The 22,761-nt window shown below is 37.2% G+C and overlaps 1 protein-coding gene across 23 annotated transcripts in view; it reads left to right on the top strand.

Annotated features, from left to right (window-relative positions):
- The window catches only part of CLOCK (clock circadian regulator), a 66,552-nt gene extending 47,492 nt beyond the window's left edge, over nt 1-19,060 (top strand). For 22 of the 23 annotated variants that reach the window (XM_074866225.1, XM_074866235.1, XM_074866229.1 and 19 more), the window contains 12 exons: nt 2,989-3,071; nt 3,295-3,401; nt 4,049-4,196; nt 4,417-4,492; nt 5,427-5,568; nt 5,963-6,063; nt 6,589-6,678; nt 7,598-7,756; nt 9,284-9,490; nt 10,761-10,969; nt 11,255-11,522; nt 13,497-19,060. In XM_074866225.1, coding sequence (XP_074722326.1) covers nt 2,989-3,071; nt 3,295-3,401; nt 4,049-4,196; nt 4,417-4,492; nt 5,427-5,568; nt 5,963-6,063; nt 6,589-6,678; nt 7,598-7,756; nt 9,284-9,490; nt 10,761-10,969; nt 11,255-11,522; nt 13,497-13,679 — 1,773 coding nt within the window. In that variant the 3' untranslated portion in view covers nt 13,680-19,060. The remainder of the gene's footprint in view (nt 1-2,988; nt 3,072-3,294; nt 3,402-4,048; nt 4,197-4,416; nt 4,493-5,426; nt 5,569-5,962; nt 6,064-6,588; nt 6,679-7,597; nt 7,757-9,283; nt 9,491-10,760; nt 10,970-11,254; nt 11,523-13,496) is intronic. The other variant, XM_074866237.1, reaches the window with a different exon arrangement.
- Nucleotides 19,061-22,761: the final 3,701 nt, after the last annotated feature.

Raw genomic sequence — 22,761 nt, 5'->3', positions numbered from 1 at the left:
TTGTAAAAAAATGCCATGAAATGTATATGGCACATGGTTAGGATGCTGTCTGTCATGCAGAACTCTATGAACGTTTAAATATTATGCCTGTAAGTTGAATGCACTGGTGTCTTAAACTGAAGATTGGTGGTGGTAGCCTCTGAAGACATTATCTATATACTTTGCACTTTGAAAGCATAGTAGGGAGCCTGTGGAGAAATCATATAAACTTCTTCAGTTCTGTCAGGCTGAATAGGAGTTGGATCTCTCCAGACTGCGTGCCAGAGAGAGTTTGTTGTTTATTTTTCCTGAAGCCATGGAAATCTTCCATCTGACACTTATCTTTCCATGCGGGTCTAAATAATGTGCTTCCTATTGTGCCTACAGTTAGTAGAGATGTTAAATGTGTGATTGTTGCTACATAAAATACTTGGGGAAAGAAGACCAACCTGGCAGTATTTGCAAATATTTCTGTCTTTTAAAGTCTGAGAGTTTAGAATGTACTATAGTAAAACTTCTGTGTTTCCTATTTCTGGAACAGGACATTTGGAAGTTGAGGAACATCCATTTATGATCTTTCAGGTGTCTCAGTCTCCTGAGAGCAAAAGCCTTACTCTGGCCAAAGTTTCATTCCTCTACCTGAACTTCTGAGCCCCTAGTGCCTAAGGAAGCTTTCATGTACAGAGATTTTAAGATCCTCTTAAGGGTTTCAACTGGTGCTGTTCATCTGGGAAATCTTGTGAAGAAGACTAACATTAGAATGAAGACTTTTAATCTGACAATACTTGTTTATACTCTTTTGATACCTTCTGTTGTTACTGAGGCTAGCGTTGACTAGGCTCTAGCAAATAAGTGTTATATCAGGAACTTTACCATCCCAATAACTTTACTAACAGATGCATGATGCAGCCAGTAATGAGATGTGTAGTTTAGTACTGGATTGCCTTATTTAATGTAGAATCTGCCTGCTCATCTGCCACTTTTTCTCTTTATTTCAGATGCTATATGGTTCTGGATTTTTTTTAACCTAGAATGTAATTTGCCAAGGATATACAGAGCTTTTGCAGAAAGCCGTAGTATTCATGAGAATAATCTCTGAAAGTTCACATTTTTATTTTCTGCATATGACCCCACCACTTTTGTAAAAAAATAAGCCACAAAGTTTGTTCACCAGTGAAGGGATTTGGCTCTACATATTCTTTGAAACATTTGTCTTGCATTTTGGCTGGTGAATGACTGAATCTTATCAAGAAGACAGGATTAATCCAGCCAGAAGGATTCTACCAGAATACTTTTTGTTACAAATGAAAGTCCTTTCTTTTCTAGATGCCTTGTTGAACAAGATAGCTTCTTCCCAGGGGTATTTTACAGTGGAATATCTGCAAATTGTTGATATAAATGCATTGAGAAATCAGATACTAACCTGCTGTCAGCTCCTCTCCTAACAATGATGTTTTTACTGTGATTTTACTGCCTGCACTTAAGTTATTTTTACTTTTGTTTTGAGTTGTGCCAAAATAATTACATTTAAAAAAAACCTAAGAAACCAAAAGTATATCTCAAGGATATACACTTGCTCTGTCATATATTTTACTTTGCTATGAGTAGTGCTTTATTAAATGCTGTAATCTTAGGAAAGTAAATGAACTTTGGGTTTTAAGGGTAGTTTCAGTTTTGAAGGTTATGTCTTGCTGACTGGAAGTCACACCAAGAGTCATAAATTTGACTCATTTTCTAGTCATGGTCTTTGGATTTTACAGTGATGAAGGTGAGGAAAAAACATTGCCTGGACACGTTCAGTTTTTTCTTTCATAGAAAGAAAACTTAGAATATCTATTTAAAGAATTGCAAAATATCCATATAAACTTCGTATTATAACCTGCAAGAATGAAAAGGAAGGTGGTCCCTTTGTAGGAACAACAGTTAGTCTTCTACTGTATTTTTCTGCAGGAATATTTTAGTTATAGATGTTTGCAGAGCAGCAGTGTGCTCGTCTGTCCATGTCTGTTGTGAATATTATGTCAGTGCAGCAGCAGTTTCCATTTCCTTTAGGAAACTGTTGTGGTGCCTGATCATCAATAGAGTCTACTGTGTTCCTGGCAATGGGAATACCATTGCAAGCAACAAGTGTGACAAACATGTGCAGGTGTCCAAAAAAGAAAGATTTACTGATCTCTAACTTTATTGTAATTCTTTGAGGGGTGTATTTGTATGTATTCCATCATCCATCTTTCTTCTTGTAAGGCAGTACTAGAGGAGTTTGCAAAAGAACCGACTGGCTTGGGGTACTTAGCTTCCTTACTGTCTCAGCACAGTACTTGTGGGGCATCTTTACATCTCTGGATGGGGACAATAGAAACTGACTGACAAGCGCTGATTTCACATATGTCTGAACAGAATACATTTAAAATTATGTACAGAATACCTTGAGGATTTGTTGTAGTAGTGGAAATACAATCATTCTCTGACTTTTCGTGAGTTCTAAACATAAGAATAGTGTGTTATTTGTAGTATGTGTCCGTGCCCTTAAGACAAAGTGATTTAAAATACTCTGTGTTCAATAAAAGGAAGAATCCTGTTCCTAAACTCAAAATAATATGACCATCTTGCTGGTGTAGGTTTTTACCCATTGGAAACATATACTGTAATCAGAGTGTCTGGTGAGAGTGTTTCATCTCTTCTTTTGCTTGTTACAAGTTAAAAGCGTAACTGCAGGAACTATTGATTTCTGCGTTTCTGATATCTGTGTTTGTAGATACTGAGCCTGAGTTTAATCGCACACAGGGGTTGTTCCATTTAAATGAACTGGGTGTCAGCCTGACACAGCTGAGACTAGATTCTGCCTCAGTACTATGCATCTAAACAAGCAAAGCCAATGAAACTGTCTAAAAATAACATTATAACTATTGTGGAGTTATCTACTACCTTCTGTAAGTCTGAATTTCGAAAGAGTTTATGAATTAGAATAGAGCAGTTTTGAGAGAGATTTTTATTTTTTTTACTTTTTAGGAAATGTGCACTGTTGAAGAACCCAATGAAGAGTTCACATCTAGACATAGCTTAGAATGGAAGTTCCTATTCTTGGATCACAGGTGCAATTTCTTCTATGTATAGCAGCAATAATAGCTGAATCCCAGTGGTGGCTATAATATTTAGAGTTCACTAATCAGCATTAACTACTCATAGCTTGTGTTGGGTTTAATTTTTAAATTTTTTCAGAGCACATACTGTAAACAAGAAAACTTATATAATGAAATAATTTTGTTTGGGTTTTTTGTGTGAAAATAAATTGACATTGATTTTTGTATTATTTAGGGCACCTCCGATAATAGGTTATCTTCCATTTGAAGTTTTGGGAACGTCAGGATATGATTATTATCATGTGGATGATTTAGATAATCTGGCAAAATGTCATGAGCATTGTGAGTATGACTAAGTTGCTAAAACAAGCAAGTTTGCTTTATAGATGTTTGGTTTAAAGTTTGTTAAATTGTGCAACTGTTGTACTGAAATTTTGTGATATATTTGAGTGAAGCATCTTTACTCCCATTTATTTGACATTATTGTGCTGCTGATCTTCATCTTTTTTCTTTTGATACAGAACTACAAAACAGATTTAACTTTATCTTATAATTTAGAGTTTTCACTATGGTAAATTGGAGTGCACAGCACTATGATTAATATTTCTGCAGTTCTTCCAATAGCATTTAAAAGGTTCTGTGATATTTAATAAATGCAAATAATGTTTAAACATGTAATAGAGTAAGATTTCTGTTTAGCTATGTTTTTCTTTATAAAACTGCATTTAATTTTTTTTTTACACATAAATTTTTCACAACATATACAAAACCCCACAAAAATGGAAGTTTGAATTCTGCAGTTCTCTGAAAAATGCAGTGTAAATATTTTTTGGTAGAAAGCTACAGTTTTAGACCTGTTCTTAGTCATTGTCATAATACTGGATTTAGACATGGGTTTGGGCCATATGAAGCTGGAAAATAATGTTTATTATGTAATTGCAGTATTTACAGACTGGAAAGACAGTAAACTTTATTCTTCACTTTTACAGTAATGCAATATGGGAAAGGGAAGTCATGTTACTACAGATTCCTTACAAAGGGACAACAATGGATTTGGCTGCAAACACATTACTATATCACGTACCATCAGTGGAATTCTAGGCCAGAGTTTATTGTCTGTACGCACACTGTTGTAAGGTAAGTTATTTTTGAAAAATCTATGTTAGAGAAATTCTATTGGTATGGGAGCTGTATTGCTGGTCTTTTTGGAGGTAGAGAAATCATAGCAGTTTAAAGACTCATTGGGAAACTTCCTGAGATACTTTGTAAGCAAGGTAGCTCTGAGGAGTTTGCTTTCTGAGGTATGTGTTTTAAATCATCCAAGAATACAGTAGTCATATTTGGTTTGTTCTTCTAGTTACGCAGAAGTTAGGGCAGAAAGACGACGAGAACTTGGTATTGAGGAGTCTCTTCCAGAGTTAACAGCAGATAAAGTGAGTGTCTTCTACAGTTTTATTTTACCTCTTCTTTATTTCATACTAAAAATAATATGTAAGCAAATACACAGCAGCAAACAGTGGTTTGTAAGTAAGTAAGTAAAGGTAGTAATTATTTTGATCTCTAAATAATACGACTATTTAAAATGATCAAAGATGTCTAGGAAGGGTGTTTGTTTAACTGTATTCTGCCCTGAACACTTACCCTCCTCTTTTCAGGAGTTAACATGCATGTAGTTATAACGTAGCAACATCCGTAAGTCCTTATTAAGATCTGATTCCTGCAGAGTTTGATTCATAAATAAATGTTCTTCCTTACTGGAAGCACCCATAATCTGAAAAAACAAGGTCAACACACAAAAATGACTTAAAGAAAATTCACAAGATGAAAGCACAGTCTGTTCCATTGTGTGACTCAGTCCCACTTCTTAGAAGTATACAAACTTAATTTTGAATTAATGTCCTTGGAAGCTCAGTGAGACTTAGATAAGCCAACCTGTGCAGATGCTATGTCGTGTTTTCCCCTGGCAGTTCAGAAATGTTTTCCCTTGACAGTTCAGCAAGTTTCATCTGACAGTGCTCCTTCTAGTGGAATTAACTCATGCTTTCTCAAAAGAATAAGCAGTTGACTCATTACACTGGTGTTCAGAGTGAATTGAGTTGCTAGAGAAGGAGGTCAGCTCAGCAGTGAGTTTGTGGCCTATACCTGCATGCATTTTGGTTTCTAGGCTTATATGGCTTTGGTTTGGTTTCTTTTCCAAGGATAAAAGCCGCAAATGGAAACTGAGCTTACAGATATCAAACAGGCCACTACTTCTGCAGTCACCTGTACAACAAGGTTGATTAGCAGCATGGTCTTAGATATTTACTAACAGAAATATACACTGTGTACTGAATCAGATAAAATAATTGTTTGTGTGTGTCCCTTCAGAATCAGGACTCTGGGTCTGATAATCACATAAACACAGTAAGTCTGAAAGAAGCACTGGAAAGGTTTGATACCAGCCCCACACCTTCTGCTTCCTCCAGGAGTTCAAGAAAATCTTCACATACTGCAGTATCAGATCATTCATGTAAGCACCAACTGTTGAAAATATAATTGCCTTCCTAGTGAAGGCTTTCTCTACTTTACTTACTTTAATTAAATGCATAACTAGCAGTTAATCAAATTTTATGAAGTGTGCAAATGAAAACGTCCTTTTTGATGGTTCAGAGATCTGCTGACCACTCAGATTTTCAGAGGTTGTTTAGTGAATTCTACTTCTAAAAGTACACTAGCAGACCCTAGAACACCCTGTTTCAGTCCATCAGATTGCTTTATTGTTGGATAGTCAGGGTAAAAAAACAAGTCCTAGCCTTAAGCTTTTTTTTTATACATTAAAAGCTTCCTATGATTTGGTTATTGTATTGCAGAATTGAGATTACTATTAACATGTCTCTTTCTGTTGTAATTCTGACCATTGTCAGCAACACCAACTAAAATGACGGTGGACACTAGCACTCCTCCAAGGCAAAGCTTATCTGGTCATGAAAAGACTGCACAAAGAAGATCATCTCTGAGTAGTCAGGTAACTCTTCAGAGAAGAATTTTGTACTTAATCAGTGTCATTCACCTTTAAAAGATATTATTAAATCCATATAACCTTTGTTTTATTTCTTCTGAAAACACATTTAAACTGTAACAGTTTCACTTGAAATACATGACTATCAGAATTGTATCATCAATGTGCAACTTCAGTGTATGACATTTTAAGAGAATGCAATAATTAAACATTAGGGTTTGCAAGATTGTGTATGAATCTCTGCTTTCACTCACACATAACTTCTTTCTGTGATACTGCATTTTTAATATATGTATGTTTATAAGCAATTATATACATATATATATCTCTATATAAAATGTATATAATCAATTGCTCTTGTGTTCTTAATTCTCCAATACTTAAGGTTAGATATTTCAGGAAACATTTACTTGTTTTTATCATATGTTCATATGATGCTATTTTGGAATTGGCATTTTATGTAAAGAAATATTTCATGTCAAGTATGAAGTTCATTCTCTTCCAGTTATGGAACAATTTTTTAAATCCTAGTCTTTAAGCTCCCAGTCTCTTGGACAACCAGTAGCACAGCCAACGATGTCTCAGCCGGCAACTTTACAGCTCCAGTCTGGCATGTCCCAGGTATGGATTAAGTTGGTTTATTGTATTTTATTTTTTTAAACAGTCTTGTTCTGAATGAAAGGTTAATTCCTGTTTTGGAAATTGTGTTCTTTGGTGCCAAAGTCACCTTTAACATTACTTTCTTGAAGTGATCAAATTCCCCAAATTTGACACTTTTCCTTTATTTTTTTTCTTCCCATTATTTGTGTGGATATAGTTTTAAGCTTTGGCCATTAGAAACGTAGATATAAACACAATTTAAGGTAAAATATTTTAGGACATGAATTTAAAAATCCATCAACTATTCTGGTAACTTTCCACACATATGCTTGTAGCACAAGGCAACTTAGTCTATGAAACACTTTTGTGAAATAAGAACAGTGGTATCAGGTTCAACCGAAGGTCTATGTCCTGTAGATAGGATATAAGTATCAAGAGGTCATATTGACTTGTGGCCCATAGCAGATGTCTAGGGAAGAATAGAAGTGCCAAACATAGCTTCTCTGTGGGCTCAGCCTTCAACAGTTTGTGACTGAGGGTATTCCCAAGTCATTTTTATATGTTTTAGCTCTGGGTGATTTTTTTTTTTGGTAAACTGGTATAATTCTAATTTTTAACCTGAGAGAACTTCAACATCTGCAGTACCATGTAAATTACTAAGGCTTTTTATAGAGTCTTGGTGATTCAGATACCAGTCAATTTCTTTTGCTATGGATTTTTTTCTTTTTAGTTCACCAATTCTGATGCGTCAATTAAATGTGACATCAATTATATGTGAGTTCTGTGACATTTTCATACTAATTAATTTGTCCTCGGATTATGATTATTAGCAGTTTAAAAAGTGCTTGATTTCTTTGCTACTGTGGAGGAGTGTATTTACTGCTTGTAAATAAAATGTCATTATTTTTGCTCAGCTTTTAATTTACTCATTGCACTACAGCCTGTGTTTCAGTTTTCAGCTCAATTAGGAGCTATGCAGCATCTAAAGGACCAGCTAGAGCAAAGAACACGCATGATAGAGGCAAATATTCATCGGCAGCAGGAAGAGTTGCGTAAGATTCAAGAGCAGCTTCAAATTGTCCATGGTCAAGGACTCCAGGTAAGTCAGTGTAACTCTTACAGGTTTGATTTGTGGAGAATTTAGACATCTAAAATGAGACTTGGGCACTTAATTCCACAAGGTGATCCTCCCTACCCCCTGTCAGCTGCCATCTGGACCTAATGTGCCTAAAATCCATAGCATCCGAAGCTACTGTTCCCAAGGTACCTGCCATTTTGCTTCTGAATGTATCTGGAAGTGCCCCAGCGTATCTTTTCAGTGTTGTGAAGCGCGAGCCTAGCTTATGCCTAAACCTAAATATAAAAGGATGCAATGGTTGTTACTTCTTGCAAAGTTTTGCATTAGAATATTAATCCAAAATGTGCACGATAAGCATTTATTTCCTCTTTTAGCTTGAGGGCGTCAAATTCATACCTTTTGTTCCTTAAACTGTCCTAGCTATGAGGCTGTGGTCTTCCTACACACCCTCCTGGTGAAGTGGTTCTACTTTGCATAGTATTCTGGAGTAGTTACTGAGCCAGAAAGATGAGAAGTCTAGAGGATGCATTACTCAGTCTAGCAGTGACTACCTGATTTCTGTATTTTAACCAGTATATTTTTTTCTAATTTTTTCATTCTTTTTTCAGCAGCTATCTCTGGAAGAAAAGAATGACCCTATTCGGTTTTTCTAGTTAAAAAAACAAACAAACAAAAAAAACCCCACGCAAAACTAAAAAAGACGTTAAGGAAATAATCTAAATGTTTCTGGTGTGGATTGTGAATAAAGAGTAGGAAAAAATACTTCCTGGAAGTATTGAGTATGTTACTTAAATTCTGTTGGAAGAGTAGGAGTTTCTGGCATGTGCCATTTTCAGTGTTTTATCATGTCTAGCATAAGCCTGCCAGCAGTAGACTGCCTCAAAAGGAGAGATTCACAGTTCTCTTCCCATGCACTGTGGAGGGACCTCATTCAGGACTGTGGAAACAGGGCAAAATATCTAAGTGCTGCACATTCTACCTTATTACCCTGTCCTGTAATCTTGGGCCTAACTTTTTGTAAAAACTCAAATATGTTTGTGCTGAATTCAGTTTATTGCAAAAATGTTGGAAAGTTCAATATAGTCATTGTGATTTCTTGGTTGCCAAGGAAGATTACGTTCTTGGTGCTATGCCTGGATCTATTGATTCTGAGATTTTCTTCGTTTGAGTTAGTTTCACTGCTGGAGATCCTACAAATAGAAGTGTGATCTCAAATACGTTTTGTCTTTAGACAGTTGTAGACTACATTACAAGTTAGTATCTAAATAGTACTTTTTCTTTAAGAACAAATATTAAACCTTAATGTTTATGGCTCTAGAAATCAGGATTCTGATTCTTATCCGTTACAGTAGCATCTCTGAACACTGACACTATATGGGAGTTGGGCCTTTTGCTCTTGGTGGTTGCAATGCTGTTTCAGCACTTCTAATAACTAAGATGAAACTTTATCTTATATTGATTTAAAATAATTAAGTTTAGTTTCTCTAAAACATTCTTGAACAGTTAACAGATTTTTCTTAAAAGCTAACTTGTGGAATTTTTTTTAAGATGTTCTTGCAGCAGTCAACTTCTGGACTCAACTTTGGTTCTGTGCAGCTTGCTTCTGGAAATTCTTCAAATGTTCAGCAGCTTACTCCAATAAACATGCAAGGTCAAGTTGTTCAGACTAATCAGACTCAAAGTGGGATGAACACAGGCCATATAAGTGCTCCACACATGGTACAGCAACAGCCTTTGCAGACTACTGCAACACAGGTGAAATTCTCATTATTGATTTTGCTGGATAGAATATATGCTCAAAACCGTAGCTGAAACACAACAATAGCTTCCGTGACATCCCCCTCACAAATTTTTTTTGAACAACATTCTTTGAGTCATATTAATTTCTTCATGTTCCAGGTTTTACAGTTGAAATGCAATGTTCTTGATCATGCAATTTCAGATCTTGTTTTTATTGTAAGACTCAGGCATGTAAATAATTAATAACAAGTAGGGTTTTTGAAAGACAAATATCAAGAAAACTTTTAGCTTGCCTTTTTTTTGAATGTCTATGAATTTTCTGTTGACAGAACACATAACATGAGATTTGTACTAGGTGAGTTTGAAACCCAGTGTCCAGACAGCAAATAACTAGAAAAGCATAGGAACCGGACAGGCATATGTTGATGCTTCTGCAGTTGATTTTTCTGCTCTTCAGCAATTTCAGTCAGATGCCATAGGTATGACATCTGTAATGTAATAGCCTTTTTCTTCTACAAGTTTACTTAGTTTCTTTCGATTCCATGTAAACTTTTGAAATCCACAGTATCTCATAGGGAATTTTGCAGCTTTACTGTCTGTGAAATGTGATTATGTTTGTTTCTTAAACTTGTCACTCAGCTCATATAGTTGGAAACACATTGAGCAGCTATTCACTTTTCATCTTCTCAGTCATACATGATTTCAAAGTCCCCTGTCACGTGTATCCCCACAGAAGCCTGTTCTTCAAGCTGAACACTTCTGATGGGTTTGACCATTTTGTGTATAAAGGCTCCTTATGCCTCCGATCTCTGTGGTCACCCTCCTCTGTACCTTTATCCAAATTCCATACTTTCTTTTTGAGATTTGTGAAGAGGCAGACTAGCGGTGGACAGCGTTACCATCTCAGCAGTAAGCTAGTTCCAAATTTTCAAGTAAGAAATTGATTGATGTGATGTGCGCACTTTAGTCTTAAGTCTGGCACAGAGATGCTAAAGAAGTGGAAAACAGGATCTTAAACAAACAGTATGCAAGTAGCTGAAAAATTCAGGAAAAAAATAATCTGAACAGGAGAAGTGGTTAATCTAAGAGATTTTCAGATGTCCAAGGGCCAGTCCCACCTCCAAATCCTCAGTCAGTAGAAATATCTCCGTACTTTAAATTAAGAATTCATTTGTAATAGAAAAACATGGGCAGTTGTGAAGTATGGGCAATAAAAATGAGGAGGACAGCCGTAGTACCTGGCTGTTTTCAAATTACTATCTCATAAAATATTTTTTCTTTTCAGCATAATCAACAAAATGTACTTAGTGGACACAGTCAACAGTCTTCTCTTGCCAGTCAGTCACAGAACACAGTCTCGGCACCTTTGTATAACACTATGGTGATTTCTCAGCCAACAACAGGAAACGTGGTCCAGGTTCCTTCTAGCTTACCACAGAACAATAACCAGAATGCTGCTGCAGTAACCACTTTTACACAGGATAGACAAATCAGGTAAATCTTCAAGACCAATACTCAGATGACTTGCTGTAATGATAGGCTTACATAGCTACAAAAGGAGGTAAACTAGCGCTAAAAAATCACCTCATTTATTATTTAACTATATATGGATGCAACTGTTAAACTAAACTTTGCCCAAAATAACATGTTCACAGGCTTACCAAAACCCATGTTGTTACAGCAAAGTATGAACCTGACAAACCTGCATTTCTCAAGTGCACATGATGCTTGATTTTTTTTTTTCCTAAAGAGACTCCAAATGTCTTTTTCTATCAACAGATTTTCTCAAGGTCAGCAACTTGTAACAAAACTTGTCACAGCCCCAGTAGCATGTGGAGCAGTAATGGTACCAAGTACAATGTTTATGGGACAGGTGGTGACAGCATATCCCACTTTTGCTGCCCAACAGCAGCAGCCACAGACTTTGTCAATAACGCAACAGCAGCAGCAGCAGCAGCAAAGTCAGCAAGACCAGCAGCAGCAGCTCACCACCGTTCAGCAACCAGCTCAGCCACAGCTGACCCAGCACCCCCAGCAGTTCCTACAGGTAATGCAGCATTCTCTACAAATTTTTCAAAGTCCTGACACTTTCAGCATTGCTAGCTTATCCTAGGGGTGCTTTATCTGAAAAAACAGCTTGCATTTTCTTTGCATTCACATATTAATGCAAGAGGTATGAGAGATGATCTCAAACAGAGTTGGTTGGGCTGGAAAGCAGCATGCAGACCAAAGCAAGACATGGCCCCATAACATGAGGCATGAACATCTGTCTAGGCTACAGCAAGTAACCTTGTAAGCAGAGAGTAGAGAAGAACTTTGTTTTAGTGGAGAGAGAAGAGAGATTGGATCAGAAGAGAAGGAAGGCAAAACCCAAGGAGTTTAGAGATAGGAAATCTCGAAAAGAACCAGAAGATAGAAAGAATTGATGAGGAAATCTGTTGCCACTTGATGCCAGTTAATCACTGGCACATAGCTCACTGAGCAGGTGATGTTCGTGAGGGCAATGTAGTGGTAGCTAGAACACTAGAGAGGAAGTGCCTCCAAGAAGACATGGGTTAAAAAAAGTCTTAATTTGGCCTCTGATGTTGCCTTCTCTAAAGAAAGATAAATTCTGTGTAACTGTCACGATGTAGTTTGTGCACATTCTTAACATTCTTTAACTACTCTGGAAATGTCAATTTATTTATTTTTTTACTCTTTAAGAGTATACATAATTAAAAGTCCTTATTTTGCAAGTATTTCTTACTATGTGTGGTCTTCCATTCACACTAAATTTGGGATCCTGTGCATAGGTGGAATATATACAAATGCAGTAGGTAATTGGAGGCTTAACCTACATCTATATGCACAAGGAATGGTTACAGTTCTGTTTAGGGCTGAGTAAAATTTTCTTTCACTAGGTCGTTGACAGAAAATATTGCCTTGTTGAAAAAACCTTTCATGGAAACATACCGATTTCAGTCATGCATCAGGCAAAGGCTTTTCAGCTGCAAGCTGACTCTCAAAAAGAGAGCTGACTAATACCTAGCGATTTGAATTTCAGCACTCATTCATGTAGCGGGAGACTCTTGAACTGAATCAAACCAGAGCGCAGATTTGAATGTGTTCCTTGACAAGTCAGATAAATGCTGTAACAACAGTGCTGTTTAGCACGTTGGTAGTGTCTGTATCTCTGTGTCTAAATTTAAAAGTTTGTACAATTTTGGCTTAATTCTGGTGAAACAGAAGCTTTGTAAAAGATGATGATCTCCAAAGGTCTGTTCCTTTCCTAGAATTTCTTTCTAGGCAAAAGTTTAGTATTTTTAATACAAATTATTACAGTGCTAGAATTTGAAGTGAAGCAAATGCTCTTTAAAAAGGGCAAAAAGTGCTTTTCCTGCCTTTGGTCACTGGAGCTTCTTACAGGCTGATTCTGCAGGTGCAGCAGTCGTTGTAGTTTACTCTCTGCTGCGGAACGAGTTTCAGGATTGAGATGTCCAAGTGCATTTATATCCATTCTTCGTTGCTTTTCTTCAGTAACCATCATCTTTTGGTTCTAAGAAGATTAATATTAAAACTAAGTACTATTTCCAGTAGTAATAAATCTCCTTCAAAGTGGATGTTTGGGTCTGCAAATGCGACACTTTCTTTGAATGTTCGTTTTGGCTGGAGGGGATAAATGTGGTCTGTGCCAAGCCATGCACTGTTTTTTCATTTGACTGCAATGACAGCCACCTGCACTTGTTCAAATAGATTCTTAAGCCCTGTTATGCTCTTGTGGTTTGAAATGGAGACAAGCTGCCATGTGTTCCTACCCACTGTCACAGGAAATTACGAAGACCAGTCACAGCTGCTTTATTAATTGGTCAGATGCTCTAATTAACTTTATTAGGATGAACTAATCTTTGCATTGTTTGCTCAGCTTAAACAACCAAATCAAAAGTTTATTTTGATTGAAGCCTTATGAAAAGTTAAAAAGCAGCTAGGCCTATGTTTCTCAGTACAGCAGGAAAAACAAACTTTTTCTATTTCCATGTTTTAGACATCCAGGTTACTTCATGGAAATCAGTCAGCTCAGCTTATCCTCTCTGCTGCTTTCCCACTACAACAAAGCACTTTTACTCAGTCCCACCACCAGCAGCATCAGTCTCAGCAGCAGCAGCAGCAACTTGCGCGACACAGAACTGACAAGATGTCTGATCCTTCCAAAGTTCAGCCACAATAGTGTGGGGCTCTGCCTCTTTTTGAAGCAAACTACAAGGAGGGAGCTGCTCCACAAGCAGTTGCACTGAGGCTACAGAGGTAGCAGTACGAGGGCTTTCTAACATGGTGTTGAGATCTACTTCTAACTTCTGGAATCTGTTAAGAAAAGCCACAAGATGATGATTGGGGACATGGCCAACTTTGATAGTTGCCCCAGTTTCTGTGTTCTAAAGGATTTGCTGCCATGTGTTAATTTGTCCAGGTGAAATCGCAAAATGTGACTGAAATGCTGAAAATATTGGTATTTTTATCAATCCTGTACATTTTTAAAGTATTAAAATGGACATGGAGCAATTGTTTGAATTAGCAGAAAAAAAAATGCCAGGAATATAGTCCAAAAACCATCTAATTTTTTTCAGATGATTATGGGACAGTAAATATTTTGAAAATGTTGTGTGAAATCCAGTTCTCTGTTGTACAGATGCTGTAAAATATTGTGTATATGTCTGCATAAAAGGAGAAAGAGCAAAATATTTTATATGATGCATGAAAATGTAATCTGTTATTTGTAGGTTTGAATATGTTTCCCTAAATTCTCACGCCATACTCAGACTAATGTTTTCCTCTGTTCTACCCTTTTGTTTACAACATGATGCATCATTATTTTCACCCGTAATGTGGGCACAAGTCTCTTGTTTGTGCTTTGTCTGTGATGTCAGGGTTTGTTCGGTGAGGTATAGTGTGTTGGTTAGTTGACTTCTCGAGGTTAAATTATTGATGAAACTGTTTGAACTGGTGATCATGCATCAGGGTTCAGGACATTCAGATTCATAAATATCATCCATCATTTCATAATTAATTCATCATTTTATTTGAAAAATAGGAATTTGCACTGCTTTCTTGCAGATGGTTTGGAATTTTATTCCCCAGAGCTATCTTTTGATATAGTTCATAGTTGGAAATATTTATGTAAAAGGTTTAAAAAAAAAAAAAAGACAGTAATTTTCAAGAATGTTTCAGTTATAGGAGTAATTTGCACAAAAATATATTTACATTTAATAACCTTTTGGGCACTTTTTAACCACTTTCTCTGTGGTAAGAATTGTAACTTGTTAAAATATGTTGGAATCTTTTTATTCTCCTTCAAAAATTAGTCAGAACTAATTCAGGGTCATTTTAACAACAACAACAAAACCCATAGTGCCTTGATTTTAATTCAGGTGATAATGTTGAACATCTTGAATTGCAATGTCTTGAATCTGTAACCATTTTCAATTTTGAAGTCTTAGTACATTGTCAACCAAACCTGTGTATTTACTTCATAGATATTTCTGTATTGTGTTGATTTTAGTAATGGTCTGAGTTGAGACCATGAGCATTTTTGAGTGGTACTCCCCCTCAAACACTAGCCAGAAACAGAGGAGTCTAAAATCTCAGATCTTGAAGGTAATACTCTTAAAAGATCAGAAAATCTAAAAGTACAGATCTCCTTTTGCAGGAGAAGGAATAGTAAGCTGATTTTGGGGGAGCTTTTTTTAATTTTTTTTTTTAATCATTTTCGTAGCATTTAAAGTGTGTTTTGGGGGAGATCATGATTGCATTTAACACTACCAGGCTATTGATTTAAGAGATATCACTGAACTAAGACTTCAGAAGGCAACTTCACTTTATAAAGAAAATAAAAAGTTCCAACAGATGTGCTATTTTAAGTAAATGTTCAGTAGGTTTTTAGGGTACTAGTTTGTGGAAACCAGAACTTCAGAAGAAAATGAATAAATGCTGATAGATCTGATAATTAAAAACAAAAACAGTAAAAGCAGTTAAAATTAGTATTAGGGAGAGAAAGCTGGGTAAATCTTGAATACTGAGGAGGGAGTTGAGTGAATGTAACTAAATGGTGATGGACTATTTTGTACTATGAAGCAGTTTGATTGTATTACTGGATGAACCAAACCCACAGGAAGGTAATACCAGTTTAGCCAAGCATTGGATACAGTTGGTTACGTTTTGAGGCTAGCCTTTGCCTCTGCACGTGTCCCACCATTAGATCTTTCTTATTCCCCAGTTATAAAGCAAGAGTTCAACACCAAAAAGCAGAGTAGTGAACAAGGAAGGAGAGCATGATAAACAGTACCAAAGAGAATCAGATTGCTTTCTGCTCCAAGAAGCCTCTTGCAACCTGGAGCAAGGAGCCAACACCAAACATAGCAAGGAACACTTCCCCTTCTTTAAAGGGATTTCTGGCATTCTCTGGGCTAGAATAATTGTCAGAACCCTGCTTCTGCAAAGTTCTCTGTAAAGAAATCCTGCCTTGCTCTACTATCCCTACCACGCCATTCCACCTCTTTCTAAATTAAGCTGCGTTGACTAGAGGTCTGTGCTTATCAGTACTTTTGCTTAATGGAAAATAGGTTAGGTAATTTTTTTTTAACCAATTACAATAATAATATAGCACTAAAAAAGAAAACTGGGAGAGCTTTAATAGTGCTGTTAGAACTATTGAATAGTGGTAAAATAGGTTTATTAAGCTGTTATACTGAGAATTACAGAAAATAGAGATACCAGCCAGACGGTTAATGATGCAGCTTTTTATATAAAGCTTCATTTAAACGTCTCTTCCCATTTCCCCCTTCCCAGATACTCTGGTGTGCTGCTATAGGTCTGTCAGTAAAAAGGCTAAACTAGGTGAGGGAGAAATTAGATGATGACAATAGCACGGCTGCTGAAAGAGAACTATAGAAATGTACGCTTTGATCAAGAAGCTTTCTGTAACCTCAGAGAGAGGTCATTCAATTACAGAACTACCAGCTAGTAGAGAAAGTATAGAAGATGGGGAAATTCAAAGAAACTGGAAAAATACAGCACGCGTTCGAAAAATTCCTGCCACGAATCAGGCAAACTTTTTACAAAAGCAAGTATGTAGAACTTGGTCCAGATTCTGTGCAAGTATGCAGATGCTTTGTTTCACAGCTAGTGACTAAAAAGTGTATATTTAAAGGGTTTGCAGCTTCCCCTGTTGCTGAACCAATTGCTGAACTGTCCTTGATTTTTAGTGGGAAGAGGACCAGGCTATTACCTCTTTCTTAATCAGCCTTTTGCTTCTGCCCGACTCATTTACTACAGGCATAGACTTATTTGCAACATCCTAATAAATAGCATGATAATGAATGCTGTGATGCTGCAGGTTCCGGAGTGTAAATGTTACAGAATGACTCTGACAGAAGGGAAGGAGTCTGTTAAGGAGAGGATTATATTTATGAAGTAACGGGCTGGTGGTACATAATGGAGTGAAAAAGATGGGGTAGTTGCATGGAGTTTAGGAGACAGACATTGTTTGCCCGCAATGGGTGAGGATTTGAAGAAAAGCTTCTAGGATTACTTCAGAGAAAAAGAATATAGCTATTTTTATATTATATTTAATATATATTATATTTGTATATAAATATGAAAGGATTCTAGTAGGAGCTCTCCATATGCCTTCCATTTCATCTAGAAGGTTTACCTTCTGCACTACGGTTCCAGAGTGTCACCACCTTCTGTGGGCATCTTGCCTACTGCCAAACACCAAAATTAGTAACCCAGTATCCTTACAAGAGATAGGTTTCGTTTCAGCTTTATGTAAAAATGAATAAAATAAAGCTATATCAGGCAGTTTTTCACAGAAAAAGAAATTCTTTTAAGACTCAAATAGCACTTTCTCTTTTTTTTTTTTTTGAGTAATAACAAGCACTTTACTGAAAAGACTATTTGGAAACAGTTTATTTCTTTAGTCAGTGAAACTGTTAAAAAAGGGGGGGGGGGGCATCAAGGAATAACATGCATAAAACTGTCAAAGAGAGACATTTCTGGAAAATGTTTCTTTAATATGGTGATCCTTTGAGGCTCAAAGTGCAAGATTAAAAAGGCTTCTAAAACCAGTTGGCTTTGTGTTTTATACGGCCAGGGGAAGGGATTAATGATGATAGCTTCCTTGGAAGGAGACTTTTTAAGTTGCACAGTTGCCTATGAGAGAGAATCATCTGGAGGCTTCTTTGCCTGCTCAGTAGTTCTAAGTGTCCCTTGGGATTACAATTTATGTGAAAATGTTCTGAAGGTTTAAAGATGTGGCCTTTTTCAAATGTTGAAGTTGATTCAAGAACCATTTATATTTTCAGAGATTTAACCCAGGTATTGTTATGAGTGTTTTAAATGTGGTGGCATCAGAAGATGTCAAACATGTCAGATTCGTAAGTTTCTTTATTTGAAATCATTATTAAAATAAGATGTACAGTCAGAGGGCTGGAAAAAATGGTTATTTTGATTAAAAGGGAAAAGAGACTAGTTTTAATAATTAACCTTTTATTTTTTTACTTATCCCTGGTGGAAAAAGTTAAAGAGAATTAAATGAATTGGATTAAAAAAAGACATATTTAAACAAATCGTAGTAGATGAGACAACTGTGAGAGGACATTTGAAATTGTCTTCGTCATCCATGAGACTGGATAGTTGCTTTTTCACTGTCATGATTTTTAACACTACATTCCTTGTCTTTTTTTTTGTTTTTAAACAGGTGATTTTAAGCTCTGCTATGCTTCATGCTATGTCATCTGCATGAACTTTGCCAGCATGATATGCTATATTCAAAGAAAATGTACCTAAATAAAAGAGGGGGGGGGAGGAAACACAAAACACTGTGTCTGAACAAAATACTGTATGGCCTAATTTAAAGACCCCAGCTAAGACTGAGAGATGCTGCATTAATAGACAATCAATGGGTGATTATTTATGAAACATTTTTGGGAATGGTCTTAAAGATGTTACTGCTTTGAAAGCAGTTGGTGAGTTGTCTTTTTTTAACAAGAAAGGTAAAAATTATTTATTTTCAAATATATCAGATTGAATTTTGAGTTTTTAAGCAGTGTTGATTTCACAGTGTCTTGGGTTTCAGTTTTGTATTTTTTTAACTGGCATTAGATTTGTATACATAAAAGAAAACAAACAGAAAAACCCTAGTGCCGCTCATATTGACGTCAGGAAATGTAGATACAGTTCCCTGGTGTTCATGTGACCATTACTAACTGTCAATTTTTTAACTGAATAAATGTAACTCATTTAAAATTTTGCTTTTTGTAGCTTCTAAGGTTCTAGAAGGTTTTTTTCTGAGTTGCTTGATGTCAGTTTTATCCCAGTTTCACAGTGAATCTCTCTCTTACCCTTCCCACGACTGTAACAAAAGCACTCTCTCTCCCCCACCCACAGAACCGACTTGTGAGAAGTTGCTTGATGTTGGTTTTATCCTCTCTCCCCTACCCGGACAAATGACTTGTGAGATTTCAGTAAAAACACATACTGTATTTTTTTTCCTTGTCTTCTCTCTGTATCTCTTTATAAATTGATGCCCCACTGTAAAGGCTAGAGACCTTTGATTTGTGTATTTACATTACTGCCTTGGAATTTACTCATGCAGCACTTCTTTGAATATGCACAACTTAAAACTACTTTTGTATCTTCACATGCCCCATCCCTGTTCTCTCCAGACGATGGAGGAGCACTGCACAGTGTTTGTATGCACACCAAGGGGTTCATCGAGCATAGCCCTTCCCTTTTTGGCATGGGCAAAACACCCATCTCTTAATTCTTTTAACTCCCCTCCCAGGGTAATCCTTCTGCTGGTGAATTGTCAAAGAACAATATTTTTAAAGGAGTAGAGGTGATCAGAAATGTCAGCTATGCCACTGAAAAAGGAAGCAGAGGCTTGCATTTAGCTGAGAGCACAGCTCATTTAGAGCATACCGCTCTTGCTTTGAAGAGTTGTGTGATAACATGTAACCTGTCAGGGTGATCCAGCCCTTCCTCCCTGATCCTTTTGCACTGATCAAAGTGTAAATGTTAATAATTCAAAATTAATTAAATGTTCAAGGAAAGGTGGGAGGGAAGGCAATCCTGTAATTGAAGCTGGATGCCTGGAGAAAATGATAAATATGCTTAGCCATTTTTAAAGTCTGCAGTTCTTTTCTTTCTGTAATATCACACTAGATGCCCATGTGAAGAGACTGATCTTTTGCTTCTGGGAATTAAATGGTACTTGTCCAAGTTGCATATTACTTCTATATGCCATAAACCCCCTGTGCCCAGGAGTCAAAACAAAATTAGCTATAGAAGTGCTGTAGTTGTAGTTAAAATCTGTCAACACCCACCAGTGATAAGACCAATCGCATGTGGCAAACAATCAGTTTTCTTAAAATTGAACTTTGGAAATATCAATATATTTTTCCATAAACTTATCAAGAAGAAGAGCTGTAATTATAACTGCTGCCACACCTGAAGCAATGCTGTTCAATGGCATTTTGCTGTCGTGCAAACATAGAAACAAAACCCATGCTTATACAAGAATGCAACTGTTAAGTACTTGTAAAGATTAGCAATCCAAAGGTTAGTTGCACTTCTGAGTCTCAGGCATTAGTGATATAAATTCCAGAACATTTCAGCTGTTGGAGGGTAACATAATAAGAACAAAAATTTCCACTAGCTAGTCTTACTAGCATTCTTTGTAGCATTCGGTCTATATCACTGTCAGACCCTTTGGCAACTATGTTTTCACTTGGGAAATAAATTTAAACAATCCAGAAGAAATACACATCTATAGTACATGCCACATATAGATGGAAAATGTTACAGGTTAAATGTAACCTATATCTACATTAGCAAAAGCCTGTAGCTGTAACTTTCCAAGGGTGCTGACTTCAGAGGCTTGTACGAGGTCATCTGTGGAGAAATGCCATGTCAGTATGGCAAGTGCCATTACATCATTTTTTCCATGTCTCTGGAAATTAAGGATAATTTGTGTTATATTAGGATGAAACTGCCTGATCCTCTTAATTCAAGATTGGAGATTTTTTTTTTTAGTATACAGTATCTGGGACTAACACATATAGGCTCAACCACCAACTCCTTTCTAGAAATGTGTTGTAAATCCACTCACGTGAATACAATGGCAGCATTCCAGCTGCTGCGCAGCCTGCCCGGAGCTGGAGGTGCAGCTGAGGTGAGGGGAAGCCTCTGCAGCAGCAACCTGCCTCTTACAGCACTTGGTGAATAGCGCCCCTCATTAACTTTCAAGTTCCCAGGCTTGGTATCTGGCTAATATATCTCAAAGCAGCAAGCCCAAGCACCCGCCCAGCACATACACACCTGGTAACATTACCCTAGGAAGAGCGGGCTTGCTTGTGAACTGGACCTGTACTTTGGTTCCATAGGTTTCCTCTGAAAAACTTTGTCCTGGCAGGACAGCAGATTAGATGTTTACCTTAATCCTTGCTTATTGCACTTTGCCACATACCCTGGAATGAGACAGGCTTTACCTAAGGGTTAGGAATAGGCACCTTTGAAAATAACAAGCACAAGCTTTTCTCATTTTAAACATCTCAGTTGACATAAGATTTTTTAATCCCGGTAGAGCTGACCATCATCTCCATTTTGTTTCTGTTGCCTAGAAATGAGTACCTGCAGGCAGTGTGCACTTTTAAACCTCTGCTGTGTGCACATGCAGTCAGAGATGCAAATTCCTGCTTTAGAGGCTCCTTTGGCAGCGACTGAAATCAGCTGCATCTCACCCAGCAGGGAGAGCTGCAGGATGGATGGGAAACATGTGGTGGACAGTTGCTACATCCCATGTTGCAGATGCAATTATTTGCAGAGCCTCCCCTTCAACACCTAAACACGCACTGGCTGTATTTTACATTCTCCAGCTACAAAAGAACAAGAAATTGCATAGGACTGTGGCAAGGTAACTAGCAGAAGTTTTAATTGTTTCTTTCATAAAGTGCAAGGCAACTCCCAAACTTACCTCCATTTAAAAAGGAAATAACACTATTTAAAATTTTTTCTATATTTTCTTCCTGAAAAGCCAGGCCTTGGCTGGCTAATGTACCAACCAGCTCCTTCCCCAGAAGTACCACCATCTAGGAAGTGGCTATGCATAATGCCTCAGGACAGAAGCATGATAAAGTCGTGTGGGACACGTTGCCCCACCAGTACAGCATCAAGCCTGCTCTGTCATCTTGAACCTTGAGATCTTGCAGTTCCCAACCCTGAAGATGGCTCCTCCAACCTACTCGAGACCAGCTCAAACACTGCTACTGCAGGGCTGAACTACAGGTGCAGTTCTGTTTCTTCCACAGGAGCATGCTGATACAGCCAAAAGCTGCCCTCCCCAAGTGCTTGGCTATGATTTCATAGCTTGAGCATCTCTGCAAACATCATATCTCCCCTGCCCCTGATCTGACCAGGCACAGATTCTGCTCAGCCTTGGTGCCTGAACACACAGGCTTAGTGCTCCTGCAGGTTGGCAAATAAGTTGTCAGGATGGTATCTCAGAAGAGAGCAAGCCAGTGCTACAGCTAACTGCTGAAAAGACAAAATAATCCATTCCCATATGCCCAGCTCCACTATTAAACACATTTCAGCTCACTGAGGATCTGTTGTAGATGAAGGTATCTCACACGGTTATGATTTAATAGCAATTTAAGATTTATTAATGGTGTGAGGTAGATCAAAGGTTAAATTTTAGCAGCTCTTAATGGTTGATTGATTTAAAAATTAACAGTGATTTGGTAAAATATATTATAATTAGAATAGTGATTTGATTATAGATTTGAGAACGACAAGATTACAAGACTTACAAGGCATTCTGAATCGAAGTGTATATATATATGTATATATGTAAAACACCAGACATACACACAAACAGTGCAGAAATATTTGGATATCCAGTGAAATATAAACATCCACGCTCTAAAGGTAAATGTGTGTAAACACATAGATAGGGAAAGAGGTGGATGGAAGAGGCTAAGCCTATAGTTAAAATCTCCCTCTTCTCCAGTTCAGAGCAAATACTCACAATTCATTGGTATTTCTCAACGAGCGGTAATTGAGAGTCGAGAAGAAGTCTGACTTCACCCTGGTCTTCCACCGGCTTTGTGGGCAGACAGTCTTCAAACTTTGAGAAGTCTGAGCCTGAGAGGCGTCCCAGCTCAGGGGAGATGCTGGTCACAGCCCACTGCGATCCAAGAGAGCTCAAAGATTCACTTAGAATCACTGTTTATAGGGTCCAAAGTAATTGACTT

The sequence above is a fragment of the Strix uralensis genome, chromosome 4 (assembly GCF_047716275.1).
Source record: "Strix uralensis isolate ZFMK-TIS-50842 chromosome 4, bStrUra1, whole genome shotgun sequence".
Lineage (NCBI taxonomy): Eukaryota > Metazoa > Chordata > Aves > Strigiformes > Strigidae > Strix > Strix uralensis.
Note: the sequence above shows the minus strand (reverse complement) of the source record. Positions and strands in the feature narration are given on the sequence as shown.